The sequence below is a fragment of the Salvelinus sp. IW2-2015 genome, linkage group LG33 (genome assembly GCF_002910315.2).
Source record: "Salvelinus sp. IW2-2015 linkage group LG33, ASM291031v2, whole genome shotgun sequence".
NCBI classification, from domain to species: domain Eukaryota; kingdom Metazoa; phylum Chordata; class Actinopteri; order Salmoniformes; family Salmonidae; genus Salvelinus; species Salvelinus sp. IW2-2015.
The window spans coordinates 11717386-11743646 of record NC_036872.1 but is presented as its reverse complement, the minus strand read 5'-3'; the positions used below and the strand labels follow the sequence as shown (position 1 = coordinate 11743646).

The following is a 26261-nucleotide window of genomic DNA, read 5'->3' as shown; positions in this document are numbered from 1 at the left end:
TGGGTCGGTAGCGGCCCTCACACCCGGCACAGTGTTGTTATTGTCGAAGTGTGCATAAATGCATTGATTTCGTCTGGTAGAGACGATGCGTTGGGCAGATCACGGCTGGGTCTTCCTTTGTAATCGGTAATAGACGGTAGCCTCTGCCACATGCGGTGGGTGTTGGAGCCTGCGTAATATGATTCCACCTTATTTCCTATATTGTCCTTTTGCTCGTTTGATGACTCTGCGGAGGTAATAGTGGGACTTCTTGTACTTGTTCCTGTCCTCAGCCGTAGCCTCGGGGTTGTCTGCGATAGTCCTGAGTGCGGTAGCCCTGTGCTTAAGTTTAGCGCCAACCTCTGTGTTAATCCAGGGCTTTTGATTGGGGAAGCAGCGGACCTTCACTGTGGAGACAACGCCGATACATTTCCTAATGCCAGCTTGTTATTTTTCTTGTCCTAGGGTGGAATGTATACAACAGTCACGATAACAGCTGAAAACTCCCATGGGAGGTAGAAGGGTCGGCATTTGACCATCAGGTATTCCAAGACGGGTGAACAATGACACTTCCACCGCGCTCAAGTCAGCACAGGAGTTGTTGTTGATGAAAAGGCAAACTCTTCCCCTCTCGATTTCCCTGACTCCACTGTCCTGTCCGCATGGTGAATGAAGACTTCATCGAGTTTGATAGCCATGTGTATCTTGTCCGAGAGCCATGTTTCAGAAAAGCAGAGAATATTGCAGTTTCTAGAGTCCCATTGGTAGCAAATCCGCGATCGGAGGTTATCCATCTTATTATCAAGTGACTGTACGTTGGCCAGTAGAATGGAGGGAAGAGGTGGCCGGTTTTGCCTTTGCCAGGATATTTCTGAGTCTCTCTTGCCTCTGTAACGCCGGCATTTCCACTTGGGTAGCCTGAAAATTGGGTCTGAATTTTAGAAAGAGCCCAGGGTAGATGATTCAAGTAAGTTCTTGATACGACGACGTACTACTACTACTACTACTATAACTGATACTAGTACTATTACTATACTTATACTACTACTACTACTACTACTAGAACTACTACCATGACTGATACTACTACTACTACTACTAGGGGGTAACAATGGTCACTGACAACCCCATCTACACATGATAAGATCTACATTTCTCTGTCCTTGTATTCCACCTGTTATGTTCTCCAGCAAGAAACCAAAAATTGTCGCTCAAACAGAAGGGGGAACTAACAAAGAGTAAGTAACAACAATCGAAATGAAACAAGTGGGATTCTAGGAGGGGTTCTGAAAGACATTAATGGGGGTGTCCACAAACGCTTCCAACTTAAAGTCAATGGCTTTTTAAAATTGTATTAGCCTGTGTGTTTATGTAATTTTCAAAATGATTCCACCAATCTTATAACCCCTTTGGGTGGATGTAAGTGAAAGAAACTCTAACACAAAAGTGTATTTTGAACACTCAAATATCTGGGCCCTAAAATACACCCACCATGAACGCCCACTAAATTTGCCCAAGAAGAGGCAAACAAAATAAAATCAACACCAAATTTAAAGACAGGCAACAAACTAAAAAGTGCAGCAAAATTAAAAGTGGGAAGATCAGATCAAGGATTGTTTTTTACAAATCAAAATAGAAAACGCCAACTAAATGTGTTAACCCTCCAAATAGCTCAAGCCAACTGGAGCACTGGGCCAGCCGCTCTTAAATAAGGGAAACACCTTCTGACTATTGAGATGACGTGTGGCTCAGTTTGTAGAGCATGGCGCTTGCAACGCCAGGGTTGTGGGTTCATTCCCCACGGGGGGACCAGGATGAATATGTATGAACTTTCCAATTTGTAAGTCGCTCTGGATAAGAGCGTCTGCTAAATGACTTAAATGTAAATGTAAAGCCAGCTCAGGTGTAACACATACTGACTAACGAGTTGACACCAATCGTTGCACCCAGCGTGCTAACGTCCAACCTCAAAATATAAATGGAAAAACCAAAGCCTGTAACAGCTCTCTCTCTCTCTGTGTGTGTCTCTCTGTTTCTTAATTCAATTCAAAGAGGCTTTATTGTAATGGAAAATGTGTTTACATTGTCAAAGCAAGTGAAATAAACAAACAATTTTAACAACAACAATAAACAATTAAAAATTAACAGTAAAAATATTTCAAAAATATAAAAACATTTCTAGTGTTATATTATCAGCAATGTACAGTGTTTAAGCAATATGCAAATAATTGTAGTACGAATAGTGGGGGAAGATAAATAAACAGATAAGTATTGGTGGTATTTACAATGTTGTTTGTGCTCAACTGGTTGCTCTTTTCTCATGGGAACGGGCCACACATCGTGCTGCTGTGACGGCACATTGTGGTATTTCGCCTAATAGATATGTTGGATTAGTTTTCAAATTATTTGTGGGTCTGTTTGATATGTGGGAAATGTGGTCTCTAATGTGGTCATACATTTGGCAGGAGGTTAGGAAGTGCAGCTCAGTTTCCACCTCATTTTGTGGACAGTGAGCACATATCCTGTCTTCTCTTGAGACCCAGGTCTGCCAATGGCAACCTCTCTCAATAGCAAGGCTATGCTCACTGAGTCTGTACACAGTCAAGGATTTTCTTAATTTTAGGTCAGTCACAGTGGTCAAGTATTCTGCCACTGTGTACTCTCTGTTTAGGGCCGGATAGCGTTCCAATTTGCTCTGTTTTTTGTTGTTGAAATAATCTACACACAATGGGAATGGGAGAAACCCATAATGACACACAATGGGAATGGGAGAAACCCATAATGACAAAGCAAAAACAGGTTTTTAGAATTTTTTGCAAATGTATAAAAAAAAACAACTGATATCACATTTACATAAGTATTCAGACCCTTTACTCAGTACTTTGTTGAAGCACCTGTAGCAGCGATTACAGCCACGAGTCTTCTTGGGTATGACGCTACAAGCTTGGCACACCTGTATTTGGAGCGTTTCTCCCATTCTTCTCTGCAGATCATCTCAAGCTCTGTCAGGTTGGATGGGGAGCGTCGCTGCACAGCTATTTTCAGATCTCTTCAGATATGTTCAATCGGGTTCAAGTCCAGGCTCTGGCTGTGCCACTCAGGGACATTCAGAGACTTGTCCCGAAGCCACTGCTGCTTCGTCTTGCCTGTGTGCTTAGGGTCGTTGTTCTGTTTTAAGGCGAACCTTCACCCCAGTTTGAGATCCTGAGTGCTCTGGAGCAGGTTTTCATCAAGGATCTCTCTGTATTTTGCTCTTTTCATCTTTCCCTTGATCCTGACTAATCTCCCAGTCCCTGCCACTGAAAAACATCCCCACAGCATGATGCTGCCACCACCATGCTTTATCGTATGGATGGTATTGGCCAGATGATGAGCAGGGCATGGTTTCCCCCAGACGTGATGCATGGCGTTCAGGCCAAAGAGTTCAATCTTGGTTTCATCAGACCAGAGAATCTTGTTTCTCATGGTATGAGAGTCCTTTAGGTACCTTTTGGCAAACTCCACACTGACCAAGGTCCTTCTCCCGTGATTGCTCAGTTTAGGAAGAGTTTTGGTGGTTCCAAGCTTCTTCCATTTAAGAATGATGGAGGCCACTGTGTTCTTGGGGACCTTCAATGCAGCAGACATTTTTTGTACCCTTCCCCAAATCTGTGAGCTCTACAGACAATTCCCTTGGACCTCATGGCTTGGTTTTTGCTCTGACATGGACCGTCAACTGTGGGACCTTATATAGACAGGTGTGTGCCTTACCAAATCATGTCCAATCAATTGAATTTACCACAGGTGGACTCCAGGTTTTTTACCTGTTTTTGCCCTTTCCCTTTCCTTTCATTATGGGGTATTCTGAGTAGATTGATGAGGAACATTTTTTATTTAATCCATTTTAGAATAAGGCTAATGTAACAAAATGTGGGAAAAGTACTTCCCGAATGCACTGTAAATGTTGAAGAGGGTGGGGCTCAAGCTGCATCTCTGTCTCACCCCATGGTGAGGAAATACATCTACAGTTGAAGTCAGAAGTTTACATACAGCTTAGCCAAATACATTTAAACTCAGTTTTTCACAATTCCTGACATTTAATCCTGGTAATAATTTCCTGTCGTAAGTCAGTTAGGATCACCACATTATTTTAAGAATGTGAAATGTCACAATAATAGTAGAGAGAATTATTTATTTCAGCTTTTTTTTCTTTCATCACATTCCCAGTGGGTCAGAAGTTTACATACATTCAATTAGTATTTGGTAGCATTGCCTTTAAATTGTTTAACTTAGGTCAAACGTTTTGGGTAGCCTTCCACAAGCTTCCCACAATAAGTTGGGTGATTTTTGGCCCATTCCTCCTGACAGAGCTGGTGTAACTGAGTCAGGTTTGTAGGCCTCCTTGCTCGCACACGCTTTTTCAGTTCTGCCCACAAATTTTCTATAGGATTGAGGTCAGGGCTTGTGATGGCCACTCCAATAGCTTTGACTTTGTTGTCTTAAGCCATTTTGCCACAACTTTGGAAGTATGCTTGGGGTCATTGTCCATTTGGAAGACCTATTTGCGACCAAGCTTTAACTTCTTGACTGATGTCTTGAGATGTTGCTTCAATATATTCGACATAATTTTCCCTTCCTCATGATGCTATCTATTTTGTGAAGAGAACCAGTCCCTCCTGCAGCAAAGCACCCCCACAACATGATGCTGCCACCCTGTGCTTCACAGTTGGGATGGTGTTCTTTGGCTTGCAAGCCCCCCTTTTTCCTCCAAACCTTAACAATCGGTTCATTATTGGCCACAACAGTTCCTATTTTTGGTTTCATCAGAACCAGGATGACATTTCTCAAAAAGTATGATCTTTGGTCCCCATGTGCAGTTACAAACCGTTAGTCTGGCTTTTTATGGCGTTTTGGAGCAGTGGCTTCTCTTTGCTGAAGCGTCCTTTCAGTTATGTCCGATATAGGACTCTTTACTGTGGGATATAGATACTTTTGTACCTGTTTTACCTCGAACACTTCACAAGGTCCTTTTCTGTTGTTTGGGATTGATTTGCACTTTTCGCACCAAAGTACGTTCACCTCTAGGAGCACAGAAACTTGTCTCCTGCCTTGATGGTATGACGGCTACGGTGATCCCATGGTGTTTATACTGCGCACCATTGGGTTGTACAGATGAACGTGGTTACCTTCAGGCATTTGGCAAATTGCTCCCAAGGATGACGCAGACTTGTGGAGGTCTATCATTTTTTTTCGAGGTCTTGGCTGATTTCTTTAGACTTTTGCCATAAATGTCAAGCAAAGAGGCACTGAGGTTGGAAGTAGGCCTTGAAATACATCCCACAGGTAGCACTTCCAATTGATTCAAATGATGTCAATTAGCCTATCAGAAGCTTCTAAGCCATGACATAATTTTCTGGATTTTCCAAGCTGTTTGAAGGCACAGTCAACTTAGGTATGTAAATTTCTGACCCACTGGATTTGTGATACAGTGAAATAAGTGAAATAATCTGTCTGTAAACAATTGTTGGAACAATTACTTGTGTCATGCACAAAGTAGATGTCCTAACCGACTTGCCAAAACTATACTTTGTTAACAAGAAATTTGTGGAGTGGTTGAAAAATGAGTTTTAATGACTCCAACCTAAGTGTATGTAAACTTCCGACTTCAACTGTGTATGTTTGTTGCCAATTTTAAAAGCACACATTTTTATAATGTCTTATGTTTTTCCTCCAACACCACTTTCCATCAATTTGTATAGCAGACCCTCATGCCAAATTGAGTCAAAAGCTTTTTTGAAATCAACAAAGCATGACTTTGTTTTTGTTTTGGCTTGTTTGTTTGTCAATAAGGGTGTGCAGGGTGTATACGTGGAATATACCAGAACTGAGGATAATGTTGAAGAGTTTAAGAATAGCCAATTTGAATTTGTGGTCTGTATCATTTTGTTTAGTATACCGTCAACACCGCAGGCCTTTTTGGGTTTGAAGGTTTGTATTTTGTCCTGTAGCTCATCCAATGTAATTGGAGAATCCAATGGATTCTGGTAGTCTTTAATAACTGACTCTCTAAGTTTTGTAAATTATCATGTATATGTTTTTATTCTTGGTTCTTTGTTATATGGCCGAAAAGGTTTGAGAAGTGGTTTATCCATACATCTCCATTTTGGATAGGTAGCTCTTCATGTTGTTGTTTGTTTAGTGTGTTCCAATTTTCCCAGAAGTGATTTGATTCTATGGATTCTTCAATCACATTGAGCAGTTTTCTGTCATGCTATTACTTATTTTTTCTTAGTGTATTTCTGTACTGTTTTAGTGTTTCCACATAGTGAGGGCGTAAGCCAATATTTTCTGGGTCTCTGTGTTTTTGGTTGGATATGTTTCTCAATTTATTTTTAAGGTTTTTGCATTCTTCATCAAAGCATTTCTCATTGTTGTTAGTTTGTTTTAGGTTTTCTACTTGAATTTAAATGTGATATGTTAGCTGATAGGTCAGTTATACTGTCCATGCTTCCTACTGCTAAGTTTACACCTTCACTACTGCAGCGCTCTCTTGGCCTCTCCCTCTCCTCCATGGCATTTGAATGTGAAAAGCCTCTTATGTGTGACTTACTTAGGTAGGTCATTAGCATTGGCATGGGGGGTGGGCTGTGTGACTGTGGGGCTGTGTGGGGCTGTGGGAGAGTGAACAAGTGGCTGCAGCGTTAGCAGGGTGGAGCTCAGGAGGGTGGGCTGAGACCTGACTGGACAGGACAAGGGTGATCCTAAGAGAGGAGGGTAATGGGGAGAGAAGCATTAGGGTAGCAGGGTACAGTGTAGCAGGATAGCAGTAGAGTACATGGTCCACTGGTTCAGAACTGGACCCTTCATAACATGGCTTCTTAGAGAGGACACTGGAGGGAATGAAGGAGGAAACTCCAGTGGATGGTAAGGCATGACCAAAGAATTCACACATAACTAGTTCTAGGAGTACACTATACCAAGCAATTCATTGGGGAACTGTATGAGTGGCTGAATGTTGTGATGTTGCTCTGTGGGGTATAGTTGTGACATGAAATGTTGGATCATTATTGTGGACGGAAACATATGCCTGCAGGAACAGATAAATATCATTCATATCTTATCTTGTACTTTTTAAGCCATTTCTAGAGGCTTTGTTTTTTTCCCTCCTTTGCATTGTTCCTGGTTTGATACCTAGCACTGACACATTGGTTAACTCTATTTGTTTTCTATTGACAAAATGACTCAATTACTTAATGTCAGTGTATGTTGTCAGCTTGAACCTGTTTATGCTTGAACGTGCACTTTGGTCCTCTGTGAAAAGTGCCAGAGGGAGAGGAGGCTAATTTGGCCAGGGAAAGCATTGTTCAACAACAGAGAAAATAGTACTATCAGTTCCACTCAGATAACCCTTAGTTGTCATTGGACCTCAAGCCAAGCCGTGACCCCGTGGCTTGAACTCTGTGGTCATGTGACCAGGCAGTAAAGTGGCCAGTGGTGCTGGCTTAGAAGTCTATGCTCAGAGAGAGGGCAGGCTGTGGAGGGAGGAGGTTGTATGTCAGAGCGAGAGAGAGCAAGAGGGAGAACAAGAGAGAGAGAGAAGAGTCATGAGGCCAAGGCTCCCATGCCCTGTGGCTTTTTTTAGCGGAATCTGTGCTTGAATGGCGTCCTGGCAAACTGGGAGAAGCATGAAATGGATACATGGGAAGGTAAGGGAGGATGCGAGAGTGAAAGGGGTTGGGTCTGTTGCCTTTATGGCTCATACTCTATGCAACCCTAAATATGCATGTATAAATGAGAGAACAGGCTAGCATTTAGTTGGTGCGAATCATTTTGGTTTCCTTTTTTACCATCATCAGATTCGCTAGCATTTTGGCTAAGCACTTTGTTTTCATTTCATATGTTTAGCAATAGATGAGGATCATTCTGGATTTAAAAAAATAATAAATCAATGAATTATGTTGTTGTTCCACTGAGGATTTCAAACAACATGATATTGAGAAAAATAGAATGAACAGAATGCTTTTTTGTTAAATGAAATTTAGACAATGGTTTTGTCAAATTATTTTCATTGTTTCCTATTTTCTTCTTGGGAAAAAGGACTGGTTACAAACCCATTATGTAATTATATTTTGACCAGTTTGTTACTTTTGTTGCAGCTATACATGCCAAGGTATACATGTGATATATTTGTTATTTAAAATATGCTTTTGTATTTTGTTGAATAATCAATGAATGTCTATGAATTAGTGAATACAATATTGTACAATATTGTTCAAAGTCTTTTCAGAGTATTTCAATATATTTCATTATGTGTGTTAATTTGGGTGTAGTAGAGTATTTGTGTGTATTGGTATGTATAGTTGATTGTGTTGTTGTGTCCTGCTGAGTGAAGTTACATATGTATTGATCTGTGGTATGTGTCTGTGGCCCATCTGGAAAAGGTTTTGTCCCCAGTCAGCATTGTTTATGTGATAGAGGAGAGGTTAGGATTGCTTCACTGGGCAGTTTTAACCCCCTGGGTTAGCCCAGCTGTGACTACCTTCCCAAACCTAACACAGTTTCACCTTATAATAAGTAGCTAATGTACTGCCTCTCACTGACTATTGGAGTTTTTACAATATTTTATGTTGATACAAATACCTTTAGTGTAAGTTAATGGAAATTGCTCAATTACAGCCCAAACCAATCCACTCAGTCAGTCCTACTAACTATCATGTCCTTAGACTTTGCAGATGACTCAGACCTCTGCAATGTTCTCAGTCAATGGGATTATGTCACATTTCTCTTTCCCAGGTTAGAGTTACAAATCAATGTAATGTTTGTTGGGACACAGTGAGGAGTTTTTTTTTGGTATGGATTTTTCCCCCAATGTGGAATCAGTCATATTATTTCATACATGAGTAGTATATGACTTGTGTTACCACAGTTTCCACCAGGAAGTGTTCTAGAGACACCATGTTGAATGGACAACCAGATCAAGAGCTCTTTGCTGCTTGTTTGATAATGGTTATACATTTTAGTAATCTAGCAGACACTCTCATCCAGAGCAATTTACAGTAGTGAGCACATACATTTTCATACTTTCTTTCTGTACTGGTCCCCCGTGGGAATTGAACCCACAAGCACCATGCTCTACCAACTGAGCCACATGGGTATGTGATAGTCATTGTAATCATTAATCTAGTGGTTTAACTATCAGCAAGCTTCATCTGAATTGTTCCCTTTATGAATTCTCTGGGAACATTTCTCTCATGTTTCCTATTGTCTCTTAAAGATGCACTATGCAGAAATCGCTCAGCCATTTCCTGGTTGCAACAATTTGAATAGTTCCCCTAATTTAATTTCATGTGACCAAACAAGCAAGTATAGTGTAGAGAATAATTGTATCTAAATCACTGTGAAATATATTTTCCAAACATTTTGTATTTGAAGCTAGTGCACCAAACCGAAATTAAAAGACACAAAAACGAAATTTAAGAACGGGAAGCATAGAAAGAGCACACATAGAACAGATCTACCGCTTCTTAGACTTGCTTTCATTGAGAATGACAGGCTAATAACTCATATTTCCATGTGAATTTGGTCGGGTCGCACAAAAAGTTACTTATTGCAGCTTAAAGTGTTGTATTTTCTGGGAAGGGAGGGGTTACTGTATCTGCTCCCTCCCCCATGCTAATCCTATCCAGTCAGCGTTAGAGGTTGTGTTTCTTCTGCAGCTGAAGGAGGGTTAAATCCAATCAGTCTTTTATAATGCAAAGTAGCCCGCTGATGCCTTTCCTGTCTCTCAACACACCACGTCACTCTGGACTTGCCAGGAAGTCCCTTTTCTTACAAATTCTGGTTGGGGGAGTGTGTGTGCGTGTGTGTGTGGATGAGGGGGTAGGGGGATAGAGGCTGTGTGTGTGAAGATCAATAAGAGTGGGGGAGGTCAGGAATCGTGGCTTCTGTAATGCAGGCTAAATATAGCTAATGCCAAAGCCTCTTATTATGGCCTTCTAGGGCCTTTTCGATCATTCCATTCAAACCTTTATTTGAATTCTGATCCAGACAAACCAAACCATCAAGTCCACCATATCTCAGACTTTTATCTCCAAGGGAAGTGTTATTTAAACTGCCAGTACCCATCCCCCGATGCTAACGCACTTTAAATCTAACACAAACACCATCTGATACCCATTATGAACAAAGGACCTAGTTTGACCTGATAACTTTATTGATTTTTGAAATCTTATTACAACCCCCACACAACACACACACACACACACACACACACACACACACACACACACACACACACACACACACACACACACACACACACACACACACACACACACACACACACACACACACACATAGAAATAATATAAAGTGCTTGATTGCATTATACAGTGTATTTCCCAATACAGGAAGAGTCTGGTCATAGGAAAGATGGGTGGGAGTTAGCCTGCTGAACCTGTTAGCCTGCTTATTCTGCCTCTAGCAAGCCTCAAGTCATACTGAGGAGTGCTGGGGAAAACAGACTTTTATTAAAGAGGGGGTTTATATGGCCCAGTGTTACAAGCGCCTGTGTTGTTAAATACCACCATGTGGTTCATATCGGGTTGTGCTGACTGTTTAGGCTCCACATTAACAAGCACACTGTCAAACTGCTGCACTGGACTTTAAACATTTTTAAACATGCAAAATGTCCTACTTTTGTCACCTGTTGGTTGAAACATTACATTTGGACTTTTATTGAACACTATAGTAATTATATAATCGCTCCGACATAGTGTTCCCCATTCTGTGAAGAGAATCAATTAGATTTGTGTCAATGGTCATGTTGAATTTAAAGATTGTGATGAGTGGCCTTTTCTTGATGTATTTTAGGGAGCGATTTGCAACTGTTGCCACTGCTGAGAACCCAAGGAGCTATGATGCAGAGAGATAGCCAAACACGTCAATGAATATTGATTACATTCCAATAATGAGATCAAAGACCTTCAAATGTACCTTTAGGAAATCAATGGCCCTCTCAAAAGTGTTTGTGTTAGGGCAGTATGTGGACGTTGACAGGAGAAAACATAGTGAGCTCTCTTGTTCGTATTTCTATCTGTTGTCTCAAGACTTGTTGCTGTTTAGGACAAAAGAGAATTCAAGACAGCATTACCCTTCATTCTGTTACTGATTCATTTGTGAACTTAATACATGTTTTGGAATGAGCTGGATTATGGAAATCAGAAACAACATTTACTTTAATGGAATCTCTGAAATATCTAACAAACTAGTGACTAATACAGTATTAATTAGAATATAATTAACATGGTATCTGGCTGGAGTCTAATTACCCAATGCTAATGACCCAGGCTGTAATCCCTGGTAAGATCTCAGCCCTCCGCCCTGAGACAGTACTGTGTGAGAGGGGTACATTTTATCCAGTATACGATGTCAACAGGCCAACATTGACATGACAATGAGCCAAATCTACAACAGCATAGAAGTAAAAATATTACCATAACACTATGGAGACAGAGAGAGACCAAACAGCATGGTGGCTGACTGTTAGAAAGGTGTATCTCTGGCACATATTGGTTCTATCTTCCTACTATCTCACCACCGGCAGAGAAGAGGTATTCGGAGTGGGCTTCTAGTCCGACTCAGGAGGCGTGTACACCATCCACCGCTTCCTAGTATATTACTCGCTAATGTAGACAAACTCATGGCGATGATCTCCTTCCAGAGAGACATCAGGGACTGTTTCACAGAATCATGGCTCTCTCGGGATATACTATTACCGTCCATACAGCCAGCTGGGTTCTCAGTTTATCGCACAGATAGGGATAAAGAACTCTCTGGGAAGAAGAAAAGCGGTGGTGTATGTTTCATGATTAACTACTCATGGTGTGATTGTGATAACATACAGAAACTCAAGTAATTTTGTTCACCCGAACTAGAATACCTCACAATCAAATGCAGACGATACTACCTCCCAAGAGAATTCTCTTAGATTATAGTCACAGCCGTGTATATTCCCCCTCAAGCCGATACCACGACGGCCCTCAAGGAACTACACTGGACTTTATGCAAACTGGAAACCACATAGCCCGAGGCCGCATTTATTGTAGCTGGGGATTTTAACAAAGCAAATTTGAGGAAAATGCTACAAAAGTTCTATCAACACATTGACTGTAGTACTCACTTAGGAAAAACACTAGACCACTAGTGAGATGCCTACAAGGCCCTTCCCCGCCCTCCCTTCGGGAAATCAGATCACGACTCCATTTTGCTCATCCCTTCCTATTGGCTAGTCTGACGAATCTGTTCCCACGGTGACTATTAAAACCTACCCAAACCAGAAACCGTGGATAGCATTTGTGCAAAACTGAAAGTGCGAACCACCGCATTTAACCATGGCAAGGTGACGGGGAATATGGTTGAATACAAACAGTGTAGTTATTCCCTCCGTAAGGCAATCAAATAGGCAAAATGTCAATACAGAGACAAAGTGGAGTCGCAATTCAACGGCTCAGACACGAGACATATGTGGCAGGGTCTACAGACAATCAGGAGGATAACACAGCGCCACCAACGCGGCCCGCTCCCAAGGACTGTGAGCTCTCGTTCTCCGTGGCCGACGTGAGTAAGACATTTAAGCATGTTAACACTCACAAGGCTGACGGCCCAGATGGCATCCCTAGCCACGTCCTCAGAGCATGCACAGACCAGCTGGCTGGAGTGTTTACGGACATATTCAATCTCTCCCTATCCCAGTCTGCTGTCCCTACTTGCTTCAAGATGTCCACCATTGTTCCTGTACCCAAGAAAGCAAAGGTAACTGAACTAAATAACAATTTCCATGAAATGCTTTGAGTGGCTAGTTAAACCTCTTGGGTACGTGAGACGTTAGCGTCCCACCTCTTCAACAGCCAGTGAAACTGCTGGGCGCCAAATTCAAATACAGAAATACTCCTTATAAAAATTCAGAAAACAAAACATATTTTACATAGGTTTAAAGATTAACTTCTTGTGAATCCAACCACGGTGTCAGATTTAAAAAATGCTTTACGGTGAAAGCATGCCTTGCGATTATTTGAGAACATAGCCCAACAGACAAATCATTACAAACAGTAACCAGCCAAGTAGAAGAGTTACACAAGTCAGAAATAGAGATAAAATTAATCCCTTACCTTTGATGATCTTCATATGGTTGCACTCAGCAGACATTCATTTACTCAATAAATGTTCCTTTTGTTCGATAAAGTCTCTTTATATCCAAAAACCTCCGTTTTGTTTGTGCGTTTTCTTCAGTAATCAACAGACTCAAACGCAGTCAAAACAGGCAGACAAAAAAATCCAAATTGTATCCGTAAAGTTCATAGAAACATGTCTATATTCAATCCTCAGGTTGTTTTTAGCCTAAATAATCGATAATATTTCAACCGGACAATAATGTCGTCAATATGAAAGGTAAACAAGAAAGGCACTCTCTCGGTCGTGCGCATGAAAAAGCTCTGTGACACTTTAGGGTCCACTCATTCAGACTGCTCTTACTTCCTCATTTTTCAGAATACAAGCCTGAAACAATTTCTAAAGACTGTTGACATCTAGTGGAAGGCATAGGAACTGCAATTTGAGTCCTAAGTCAATGGATACTGTAATGGCATTGAATAGAAAACTACAAAACAAAAAAAAAACGACTTCCCGAATGGATATTTCTCAGGTTTTCGCCTGCCAAATCAGTTCTGTTATACTCACAGACACTATTTTAACAGTTTTTGGAAACGTTAGAGTATTCTCTATCCAAATCTACCAGTTATATGCATATCTTATCTTCTGGGCCCGAGAAGCAGGCAGTTTAATTTGGGCATGCTTTTCATCCAAAATTCCGAATGCTGCCCCCTACCCTAGAGAAGTTAAGGATCATATCACCTCTACCTTACCTGACACCCTATACCCACTGTACACTTCCCTATCCCATCTGGGCAAGAGGAATACCTACGTTGAAATGCTGTTCATTGACTATAGCTCAGCTTCCAACACCATAGTACCCTTCAAGCTCATCATTAAGCTCGGGGCTCTGCGTCTGAACCCCACCCTGTGAAACTGGGTCCTGGACTTCCTGATGGTTTTCCCCCAGCTGGTGAAGGTAGGAAACAACACCTCAACTTCGCTGATCCTCAACACAGGGGCCCTACAAGGGTGTGTGCTCAGCCCCCTCCTGTACTCCCTGTTCACCCATGACTGCGTGGCCATGCATGTCTCCAACTCAATCATCAAGCTTGCAGATAGCACAACAGTAGTAGGCCTGATTACCAACAATGACAAGACAGCCTACAGTGAGGAGGTGAGGGTCCTGGCGGAGTGGTGCTATGAAAGTAAACTCTCCCTCAACGTCAACAAAACGAAGGAGCTGATCGTGGACTTCAGGAAACAGAAGAGGGAGCACGCCCCTATCCACATCAACGGGACTGCAAGTTCCCCGGTGTACACATCTCTGACAATCTGCAATGGTCCACCCACACTTACAGTGTGGTGAAGAACTCGTAACAGGGCCTCTTCAACCTCAGGAGGCTGAAGAAATTTGGCTTGGCCCCTAAGACCTTCACAAACTTTTACAGATGCACAATTGAGAGGATCCTGTCGGGCTGTATCACCGCCTGGTACGGCAACTGCACCGCCCGCAACCGCAGGGCTCTCCAGAGGATGGTGCGCTGCCCAACGCATCACCAGGGGCACACTGCCTGCCCTTCAGTACACCTACAGCACCCGGTGTCACAGGAAGGTCAAAAAGATCAAGGACATCAACAGCCTGAGCCACGGCCTGTTCACTGTATTTTGTCCTACTGTATTTTAGTCAATGCCAATCCGACATTGCTCATCCTAATATTTATACAGTTCTTAATTCCATTCTTTTACTTTTAGATTTGTGTATTGTTGTGAATTTTTAGATACTACTGCACTGTTGGAACTAAGAACACAAGCATTTTGCTACATCTGCAATAACATCTGCTAAATATGTGTCTGTGACCAATTTGATTTGATTTGAGACAGATAGAAAGAGCGGCCGAGAGAGTCATCAGGTACTGTACTTAATTAGGAGAAAGTATGCACCCTTTCCTCCCATAAAGGATTGTGTATGGATAGAGAGATATGTAAAGAAGGGAGGGAGGGAGGGAGGTAGGAGGGGAATTAATAGTGGAAAAGTACAGCAGATCCCTTCATCCCCCGCTGCCTTTCAGCTGGGGATGATTGTGATGGAAACACAAGACAAAACCGCTGAGTGAAATACCCTTCAGCAGGCCTTGTGGTGAGGTGGAAGAGGGAGGGACGGAGGGAGAGGAGGCAGTCACAGGGCCCAGACTATAGAGAGAGAGAGGGTAGAGTTCAAGATGAAGCAAAGGCTTGACTTTACAACTCTCCCACATGTCCCGTCACTTTGGATTTATCACCCCCATCACATGATCCATGAGAAGCTGGGGGAGGGGAGGTGACCAGAACCAGGACAGAACCAGTTTGATGGACTGGACCACTGACTGCCATACAGGGAGGGGTTGGTGAGGTGGAGCCAGAGTTTGATGTGACACATTGAGATCAAGTGTTGGTGATTATATGGTGGCCATGCACTTGAAAGAGAGGGTGACAGATTTGGCAAATAAGCCTCTGCTGGTGTGAATGAAGGAAACTAACGATCATTGTGTTTTTCTCATTGAAGGAAGTCAGGCATTTCACATGGGATGCTCAATTAAATATATGGTTTTGATGCCTTCTTTGAATTACCACATGTGCTGAAATAAAACAGACAAATGGCTCAAGGCGTCAGCGTTCTTCAGTTCGGCTGTCGGCTAGCCAAAGCCGGCTAGTCGAACCGAACGAGTGGGCTCGCATGCTCCCAAAAAAGACGTTCGCTTCAAAAATGAAAAAAAGGGGGGAAAGCAGCAATATTACCCCGGGACAGTAGAGGGCGATGAGCTGGTAATAGCCATCTATGCCAAACAAGGACGTGATGACACACCCAAACACACCCGAGAATAAAATAGTGTACAGAGAGACAGTTGATTGGATGTGTGTGATTTGCCAGGGATCTACTAGATCTATCTACCTAGCAACACATAATAGAGATCCGGAGACAGAGAAGATGTGCCCTACAGGTTCACAATGGTTGATATAGGGGCATACGGCCGAGAGAGCTATGGTGGAGTGTTTCAAGAGAGTTATTTTGGGTCCAAACTGCTGAAGAAGACCCTGGATTTACCACCGCCAGCTGTCCTGTCAGGTACCACAACGTCAAGTCCTCATGTTTTCCTGGGAGATGCAGCTTTCCCCCTACATGAGAACCTCATGCGCCCTTATTCAGGTATGAATTAATTCAACTTTTTCTGTTTCTAATTCCCCTTGTTACTGTATATATGTATGCACCTCTACATGAGAAGTGCAATTTTATCAAATCTTTTGGAACATGGTTCCTGGAAAATGGTATGGTGTTTTTGTTGACCAAATGTATATATCTGACATTCTCGTGTTACCTCTCATTCACAGGTGTCCATCTCCATAAACCTGGCCGTACCTGGAACTACCACCACTCGTCGGAGAGTCAGAGAATGCTGAGAACACTGAGTTTCCAGCTGAATTGCATCACCTCTACAGTTGACCAATCATGGACGAAGGGGCGTAGACTTCGCCTTCAGAACTTTGGCTGGCCCTTGAGAATTTATTTTGTGTGCCCGAACAGTCGACAAAACCCTAACCAAACTCCAAAACGAACAAAACATCACAAAATGTTGTCATAATATATGCACGAACGGTAAAGAAACATTGCAGTTGGGAAGCATGCGGCCACCTTTATTGAGGAGGAGAGGATCCATAGTGTAAAGCAGGGCTTTCCCATCCTGTTCCTGGAGTGCTTTTAAATTATATATTTTTTTATTGAACCTTTATTTTTAAGTCAGTTAAGATCAAATTCTTATTTACACTGACTATACCGGCCAAACCCGCACAACCGGCCAAACCTGCACAACGCTGGGCCAATTGTGCACCGCCCTATAGGACTCCCAATCACATCCGGTTGTGATACAGCCTGGAATAGAACCAGGGTGTTTGTAGTGATGCCTCAAGCACTGAGATGCAGTGCCTTAGACCGATGCACCACTAATTAGCTGGTTAATCAGGTCAGTTAAAACTGGGGTTGAATTGAAACCCTACAGGAGGGTAGTTCTCCAGGCTTGGAGAGCTGTGGTGTTAACCTATGTGATCTTGGACATGCTTTAAGGCAGTAAAATCTCTCGCGTGCTCTCACAGCTTGTGTTTGAAGTAAAATATCAAAACAGAGCAGGGTTTTGGGCGATCTATAACATATGCAAGACAATGCAGAGGGTGGAGCACCTTTTAGTTGGCCATTTTGAGAAAGAGAATGAGGAGAGCTCTGAGTTCAAATAAAGGGGGAAAGTATGTGGGTCCTGTCCTCTTTTCTGGCAGACTTAGTAGAGGTGTTATTCTATTACACACAGAACAGGGGCTTTAATGACTGAAAGGCTTTTGATTTAGACCTTAAGGTGAATCTTCACTGATACCTCCGCCCTTCCTTCAGCATCAAGCTTTGTCCTCATTGTGCTCCGAGAGCCCACTTTAATCGGGCTAAAGTCACTTTATACGGAATCATTATAATAGAGTATTGCAGGACATCAAGTTCTTACGTGCTGCGGTATGTAGTAGTGTGTGAAGCATACTGATGACACTTCTATATTTGTTACTGCACTCTGGAGTTACTTCTGGCAGGACGTTTCTCTATTACGTTGTTAACTGTATGGCAGTGCGAAAGACCCTCGTTACATGAGTGTTCCTTATGGAAGACCAAAAATAGGTGTTGGGGTCAAAACATAACCTATTACAAACCTCAACAGGTTTGTTTTGAGTAAGAGCTCCTCATTGTTCTCAGGCTGGTGGGATGTTCACGTTAATGACCAAGGATTACATTTGAATCCGTTGGCGGGACCCGAGTGAGCCTTTTGTGTGTGTACAGTATGACAACCCCAGAAAAGCCTCCCGAGGAGTTAACTTAAGCCTCATAGGTAATCCCATTGGGTTTTAGAGGTCTTCCATTCCCCATTCAGTAGATCTGGCAGAGGCTTTATGCTCCTTAACATTTCTCCTGCTCTGGCTAATTGCCTCTACTAAGAGGAACCTTACCCTGGGCTCTGAAAGCACACTGCTGCTTCTAGTATACTTAGAGCAGGGATGGACATATAGGACCTCTGTCATCTCTTTGACAGGATTATGTCTGATTCGGTTGCAGCTATATTTAAGTTATAAAGAAGATGAGTTTACCACTCAGTAGTAGTAGTTTAGTGTATAACCTGTGCACAAGTGTGCTCTTGTGGACAGTACCTGAGGTCTAAAAGTTGCTATCTGCCATTTTATTCGCTTTTGGCCAATCTTATACGTTCATGATAATCAGTACTTGGTTTGGACTGAAATAGGTTCCGGGACTCATTTTGGGGGCCTGTACTGTTTATATTTAGGTGCAGGAGCTCCACAATACATTTGAGCTAATGAGAGGAACAGGAGCTCAAGCAGTAGCCCAAGTCAAGCACTGATGATAGTAAATGTGTTAAGGGAAAGGAAGCTTTTGCACAGTATGGGTTGGCATGGGTTTGATGACCTTGTTACTTTAGATCACTGCACCCATGTCTCGCTCTTATATCTGATGGGTTAGTCCATGCCTGGAAGAGGGGAAAGTTCATGGCTTTGTGAAGTACTGGTTGACCAAAGGCCGTCAGTAAGAGACTTACCTCAGAGCAGCTAGGGTTACTTTGTGGGTTCAGGAGAAGGTCGCATTAACCAGGACCACTATAGCTGAGTTCTCACCAGTCTCCTTCAGGACTGGGTTCATTATTTACTGTTGGTAGAATCCAGTGAAAGCAGTTCAGTCTGCTCTCAGTTTGCTCACTAACTATGGGAGCGCATCACAGGAGGCTGTTGAGGGGGAGGACGGCTCATAATAATGGCTGGAAGGGAGTGAATGGAATGGCATCAAACACATAGAAACCATGTGTGTGATGTGTTCGATAGCATTCCATTTGTTCCATTCCAGCCATTATTATGAGCCCGTCATCCCCAATTAAGGTGTCACTGCCCGCCTGTGGAGCGCACAAACCGCCCCAGATCTCCATCTAACGTTCATCTGACATGCGCACCGCCGTTCGTTCGGCGGGGTGTGTTTTCGGGACCACCTGCCGCCGGTGGGCGTCTGACTGCCGACATTTTAGTGTAAATCTACATGTAGAATCGGTTTGAACTCAGTTTGGACCCCAGTGGACCCCAGAATGGAGGTGAAAACCAGGGTTCTGGATGTTTCTCTCTGTATATTTACAAAATCTCCCAATGCAGTCTCCCATGTTGATCTGTAAACCTTCACTTTGATCACTTCACTGTTTATATTTTCCCAGTTAGTGGTCACCTGTTTTTCAGGATGAACCAGTTCATGGTACTTTATTTTGGGAATTCAGTTTGAAGCACACTCCCTACTTTAATGTTTGCATATTTTGCATTACTCATTTCATATGTATATACTGTATTCTACTGTATTTTAGTCTATGCCGCTCCGACATTGCTGTCAGGTATTTATATATTCTTAATTCCATTCCTTTACTTTAGATTTGTGTGTATTGTTGTGAAATTGTTAGATATAACTTGTTAGATATTACTGCACTGTTGGAGCTATAAACACAAGCATTTCACTACACCCGCAATAACATCTGCTAAACATGTGTATGTGACCAATAATCGCAGTGCAAGAGGCGTCACTACAGTCCCTGGTTCGAAACCAGGCTGTATCACATCCGGCCGTGATTGGGAGTCCCATAGGGCAGCGCACAATTGGGCCACCGTCGTTCGGGTTTGGCCGGGGTTGGCCGTCATTGTAAAGAAGAATTTGTTCTAAACTGACTTATATCATTTTTTTACATTTTTACTATACTTAGTAATGGATGATGATAAAGTGGGGACAACAAACCACATGTAATTGCTGATTGACCAACAGAAACTGGGATGGGATGCCTTGTTAACTGATATCATAATTAGAAAGCTAAGCCAGTAAGGTTGGGGTTGTTCTGTGTTATCTCTTCTTCTGGCAGCCGTTGCTTCGCTGGGCTATTCACTGTAACCATGGCATCAACCCATCTGTTCAGAGCTTTTATGAGGGGGGATGGTGCGGGGGTTGAGGGGTGTGTGTGTGTTTGTGTGTTGGTGGACGGGGGTTGATCGATAGGGTAGCACTAACACGGTGGACAGCAGAGAGTAGGGAAATAGGTTTTGGGTCTAATTCATTCTCTGCCTGCATAGTGTTTTATTATCTAACCTAGAGGTAGATGGGGATTATGCCAGCTAAGATTTTAAACAGCTTTTTAAAGTTTGGTGTCCTCAAAGTGTGCTGGTCTGCAGATTGTGCCGTTTCTGTGGTGATTAGTAAAGTAACTAAGAATGTCAGGAGTTCACAAAGGATTGTAAGTCTTCAATTTAAATCCTTAGTTGCTTCATCTCTTTTTGGATTTATAAGTGAATGACCCATTGATTCTTGAAGAATGTAAACTATAAATGGCGTAATCAAATCAAATAAAACTTTTTGTCACATGCGCCAAATACAACAGGTGTAGACCTTATTGTCAAATGCTTACTTACAAGCCCTTAACCAACAGTGCAGATCAAGAAGAGTTAAACAAATATTTACCAAATAGACTAAAGTAAAAAATAATTTAAAAAAAGTAACACACCTTATGCACATAGTTCAAGTGTCGTTCCCCATCAGAACCCAAAATATAAGATTGGAGTGAAACAATGTTTGTAATCAACGTAAATCTAAACTGTATAGCCTCAAAACATGGTCAAAACTACACATTTGGGATCATGTATGGTCAGTCCTTGCATCCGTAGCTCTAGTAGTTACATTCCTCCAGCCCAATCCCTTAGCTTTTTAGTAAAACAGGAGAGAACACATTGTTATTGTTTCTAGCTTTAAGTACATCTCTCTATGATCCAAACTCCAACACGCACACCCAATGGAACGTATGCACACACAGCCACATGAAAGCCAGACATGTCACTCTATAGAGATGAATGTAAAGCCAAAAGCTATTTAGCATCAGCGATATTGGTATTTGGGGATAAGGGCTACTGTAGTAAGCTAGGTGTTTTGAACTTTATTCTGTTTTCACATCTGGGTCTCTAGTGGCCACCACATGTTGTTAATCTGCTGGCTAACCTTAAACTCAGAGCACTGTGTAATTTAACCAACTATTTTTGAATGTGCTTCATTTGGAACATCCTGTTCCACTACTTCCTCAAAGGCAGCCCTTCCCTCGCCTTTATCCAAGCCCCCAAATATCCCCCAACATGTGTTCCAAGTTACTGCCCTCACTTGCTCTTAACAACATTTCACATTTTGAAACTCTCAGCAGAAAAGCTGCACCATATACCCTTTGAGGAAACGAGGTTAAGGCTAAAATGTAAAGGCTCTGGTCTGCACTGGGTTTGTCTTTTAAAGAAGATAGCTGTGATATGAACCTACCAGTTGGACACTGGAGGCTGCTGAGGGGCTGCTGACGTCTCATAACAATGGCTGGATTTGGGTGGATGGAATCGTATCAAACATATGGAAACCATGTGTTTGATGTGTTCGATAACATTCCATTTATTCCATTCCAGCCAATACTATGAGCCCATCATCCCCAATTAAGGTGTCACTGCCCGCCTGTGGAGTTAGAGAATCATTAACTGTTAGTTGGTCTGATATATTTAAACAAATAACAATTCCCTTGTCACACCAGCGTGTTATGCTTACAGTGAGAGATTTAGACCTCATGTGGGCTTGCGTTTCAGTGTACTCTATATCTATGAAAGGGGAGTGAATCTAGTCAGGTTTCACCGAGTGGTGTTAGACTATAGTCACACTGAAGAGTTGAAATGACGCTGCCACTGTGTCTAAGGGAAAGGAGAGCCTGTAAACAAATCACCAGGCAGCCCAGCGTGTGTCGTTTAGCCTGGCCCTTTCTCTGCTCAGACCTATTGAATAAAACATTCAAGATGTCTGCCCTCTCTGCCCATTCTTCCTCCTAACATCCAGCTGGTTACACTGGTTGGCTACCCTAAGTTCCACGACGATGGTTAGAGCTATAGGATACATATGCTTGGTGAAGACTTATGGCAACGGGTTTCTTTTCAGATCTGCGAGCAATTTTGATCATGCTGCATTTTCTCCGTAGATATTTATCTTTATTATGTCCAATTTGTCATTGATGTTACTTGAATGTTGTGATATGTGGCAGGCGTCTGTCGGTTTTCTGTCTTCTGTTCTAACAAGTCCTTCTGTCTCTCCTGTCAGATGTTGCAGCTGACCCACGTGTTTGCCTTATCTGTGGAGACCGCGCCACAGGCCTGCACTATGGCATCATCTCCTGCGAGGGCTGCAAGGGCTTCTTCAAGCGCAGCATCTGCAACAAGCGCGTGTACCGCTGCAGCCGTGACAAGAACTGCGAGATGTCGCGCAAGCAGCGCAACCGCTGCCAATACTGCCGCCTGCTCAAGTGTCTACAGATGGGAATGAACCGCAAAGGTAAGAGGAGACCAAAGAGGCAAGAGTGACGAGCAGACGAGAGCCACGTATGCAGAGGCCTAGAATTCTGAGCTGAATGTACTGTACTAGAACCATAGTAGATTGTTCTAGAACCACAGATTTCATTGGAAAAGCTCCATGGGGGTTTCCACTAGAGAGCACAACCACAAAGTCAAAATTCATGAAAACCAAAACAATGTAATTTAAGGTTAGGCATAAGATTATCTGTGTGGTTAGGGTTAATGCTAAGGTTTAACATGTGATTTTAAGAAGATAAATTGTATAAATGGGGGGGGGGGGTTTGACTTTGTGGCAGTGTTAACTAGTGATGACCCCACCCTCTTGTCAGCTCGCAGCTAGGCCGCCCAGCTCTTTTGTTATGTAGCTAGTGCTCTCTGCTGGATTGACTGTGTAGATGAAGTTTCACATTTTGCTGTACTCTTTCCTGATGATCTGCTGTGGCACAATCATAGCAGCCACCAGGTGGAGCCATAGTACCAATGTTGCTATCACTACCCCTCTAGGAATTGTACTGTACTTTAGTGTTTTTTATGTCTTGAAAACCAAGCATAGTATTTTTAAAAACCATACAGTTTGTTTCTCTTATTGTGGTGCTTATGGCTGTTCTGTGTGTTTTCCAGCAATCAGGGAAGATGGCATGCCAGGAGGGAGAAACAAAAGCATTGGGCCTGTCCAGGTAAATATTCACTGTGCACTCTACTACAGCTAATTACAGCTAGTTTCCCACAGCGACTTTGATATTGCAGAACTGTTCTGATTTTCTTTATTTTCTTTAAATTTAAATTGCTTACTAAGAATTGTTATGTAAAATGCTGGTCATTTCTAACCCATTGCCCTGAACTGTGCTTATTATAAATTGAATTGAACCCATCGTTGACAGTGATTTCATGCTCACATTAACTTATAATTTCATTAGCTGGCTTTAAACAAGGTAATTGGGCAAATCAGCATCCCTAATTGCTTGCAGCACCAGTCATTATTTACAGTGTTCAATTCAATCTATGTCATTAACTCCTCCCGAGTTGAAGTGATGAGAGAAGATCAAAAATTAGGGGGTAATTTTTTAAAGAAAAAATAAATAAATAAATGTTATTAACATTAGATGAAGGATTAGCCATGCTTTTCAAATATCATTTTGGCATAGCTAAGATGTGGGTCATTCCACGTCATTTCAGCAAGCCATGACACCCACCATCTCAGATTGTTCTGAAATCGTGTCTGTAGTTAGAAACAGATAAGATAAGCATTCCGGAAGCATTATTTTGTTGAAATATAATTTGATCTCTTAGAAATTAAGCTAATTAATTGCACACAAATTGGATATTTTAATTTCTAGGATTCATATAATATTCAATAATTATAGTACCTAACATCCGATTTGGACCAAACTTTTTTGTAACAATGAGTAAGACATGAGGAATCCAAAGAAGCGGTCAAATGCCACCCACAGACCCTCCTCCCCCACACCCCACATCAATCCCACTCCAAAAACAAGTTTATAGTATCAGTTCCATATGTTTGAGAAATAGTATGGAGCTGAGGCTCTGAGTATTGTTTCTTCATCCTATGTAATGTATTCTCAATGAATTTGTCAACAAAAAAAAGTTTATCCTGTTCAGAGAAATTAGTCATTGAAGTTATTGGGTTTGTGTCCCATCCTACTGTACATCCCAATTAACAAGTTCTGACCACTAGATGGTGCTGTTCCTGCTATTAGGTGATCTTTTTTTAAAGATTCCCCCCAACACCCATTATTAAAGGGATAGTTCACCTAAATTACAAAATTAAATATAGCTTCTTACCCTGTAAGCAGGATGGGACATAAACACTTCAAAAAATTAAAAAAAATTCTGAACAGGGGAAAGGAAACATCAACAAATTCACTGAGAATACATTACATAGGATAAAGAAACAATACTCCAAGCCACAGCTCCATACTACTTGTCAAACATAGGGAACTGATACTATATACTCATTGTTGGGGTGGGATTGGTGTGGGGTATGGGGGGCTTTTGACAATTTCTTTGGATTCCTCATGCCTAACTCATTGTTAGAAAAAAGTTTGGTCCAAATCAGATGTTAGGTACTATAGTTATTAAATATATGAATCCTATATTCTATAAAATGGCCAATTTGGGTGCAATCAATTAGCTTAATATTTTAGAGATCAAGTTATATGTCAACATTATAACGTTGCAGGAATACTTATCTGTTTCTATCAACAAAAACTATTTCAGAACAATTTGATATGGTGGGTGTTGAAATCCTCTTTCTTGTGTTTTTTTGAAGTGGAACGACCCCTCTATGTGTGGGTGGGTGGGTGCGTGCGCATGTGCATGGTGTGGCCTTGTGCCTCTGTGGAACAAGTTGTCCTAGGATAATTATACCCTGGACAACAATGCTATGTTAATCCATTCAGATGCCTGAAAACAATGCTGTAGTATTAACAGCTAAAGACTTGAAGTACCCAGGGGAGTGAATTATAATAGTTAATGGGCTTGCCAATGTCATGACTCCTTTAACATATTCTCTCTCTCTCTCTCTCTCTCTCTCTCTTCTCTCTCTCTCTCTTCTCTCTCCTCTCTTCTCTCTCTCTCCTCTCTCTCTCTTCTCTCGCTCTCCTCTCTGTCTCTCTCTCTCTCCTCTCTCCTCTCTCTCTCTTCGTCTCTCTGCTCTCTCTCTCTCTCTCGTCTCTGCTCTCTCTTTCTGCTCTCTCTTTCTGCTCTCTCTTCTCTGCTCTCTCTTTCTTCTTTCTCTTTCTCTCTCTCTCTCTCTCTCTATCTCTCTATCTCTATCTCTGTCTCTGTGTCACAGATCACAGATGAGGAGATTGAGCGGATCATGTCGGGACAGGAGTTTAAGGAGGAAGCCAGTCTCCCGGAGCACACCTGGAGCAACAATGGTGACAGTAGTGACCACAGTTCCCCTAGCAACGGCGCCTCCGAGGGCAACCAGCCATCACCCGCATCCACTCTGTCATCCAAGTGAGTTAGCAACTCCTCTACATTAGGGAGCATCGTAGCCATTGTCAGCAGTTTGTCCAGTTACGAAATAATGAACTGCCCCTGACATCTCATTGCCAAGTTAGTAAGGTGTTTGCCACTAGAGGAATGCCTGAATGCAATCTATTCAGACTTAGCAGTGATATCTGTAGAATGAATTCGTACCAGTATCTGCTGTTCTTGCTATGGAGACATGCATAGTGTCTATCTACAAGCAGCAAGGCCAAACATAGTCTATGTAGTGTGGTGGTATCTATTTGAATCTCTCTCTGTGTCAACATCAACATATCTATATCAGCCATGTACTCTGATTATGTTAGAAATGCACAGAAATAGTTATTTATCAAATCTCAACAACATGAGCACACTTAACCATTTCTGGCATTTAGTGTAAGTACAGTATGTAGTTGAACGACTATTGTGAGTAAATGATCTCGCGGCAGTGACAGTTCTACTGTGTTTTCCATCATGTCTGAGGTGTTAGTGTGTTTGACCATTGTGTTTTCTCTGTGAAGTCGCTCTGTAGAGATGAATGGCGGCTACACGGCTGCTCTCAGGGACCAGTACATGAACACCCCCATGAACACCCCCTACCAGCTGCTACCTCACCTCTTCAGCTACCATGCCCAGCCAGGCCTGCTGGCCCCCCAGCCCCGCAACCTCTACCCCCAGTCACACCCCCTGGTGATGCAGCT

General features: G+C 42.3%; 1 protein-coding gene across 1 annotated transcript in view; it reads left to right on the top strand.

The window, feature by feature from the left end:
- Positions 1 to 26261, top strand: part of LOC111958118 (nuclear receptor subfamily 6 group A member 1-A-like) — a 106630-nt gene that overhangs the window by 72819 nt on the left and 7550 nt on the right. Inside the window, exons 4-7 of the mRNA XM_070437101.1 lie at positions 22313 to 22543; positions 23185 to 23240; positions 25379 to 25548; positions 26082 to 26255. Of these exons, the coding sequence (XP_070293202.1) occupies positions 22313 to 22543; positions 23185 to 23240; positions 25379 to 25548; positions 26082 to 26255 (631 nt within the window). The remainder of the gene's footprint in view (positions 1 to 22312; positions 22544 to 23184; positions 23241 to 25378; positions 25549 to 26081; positions 26256 to 26261) is intronic.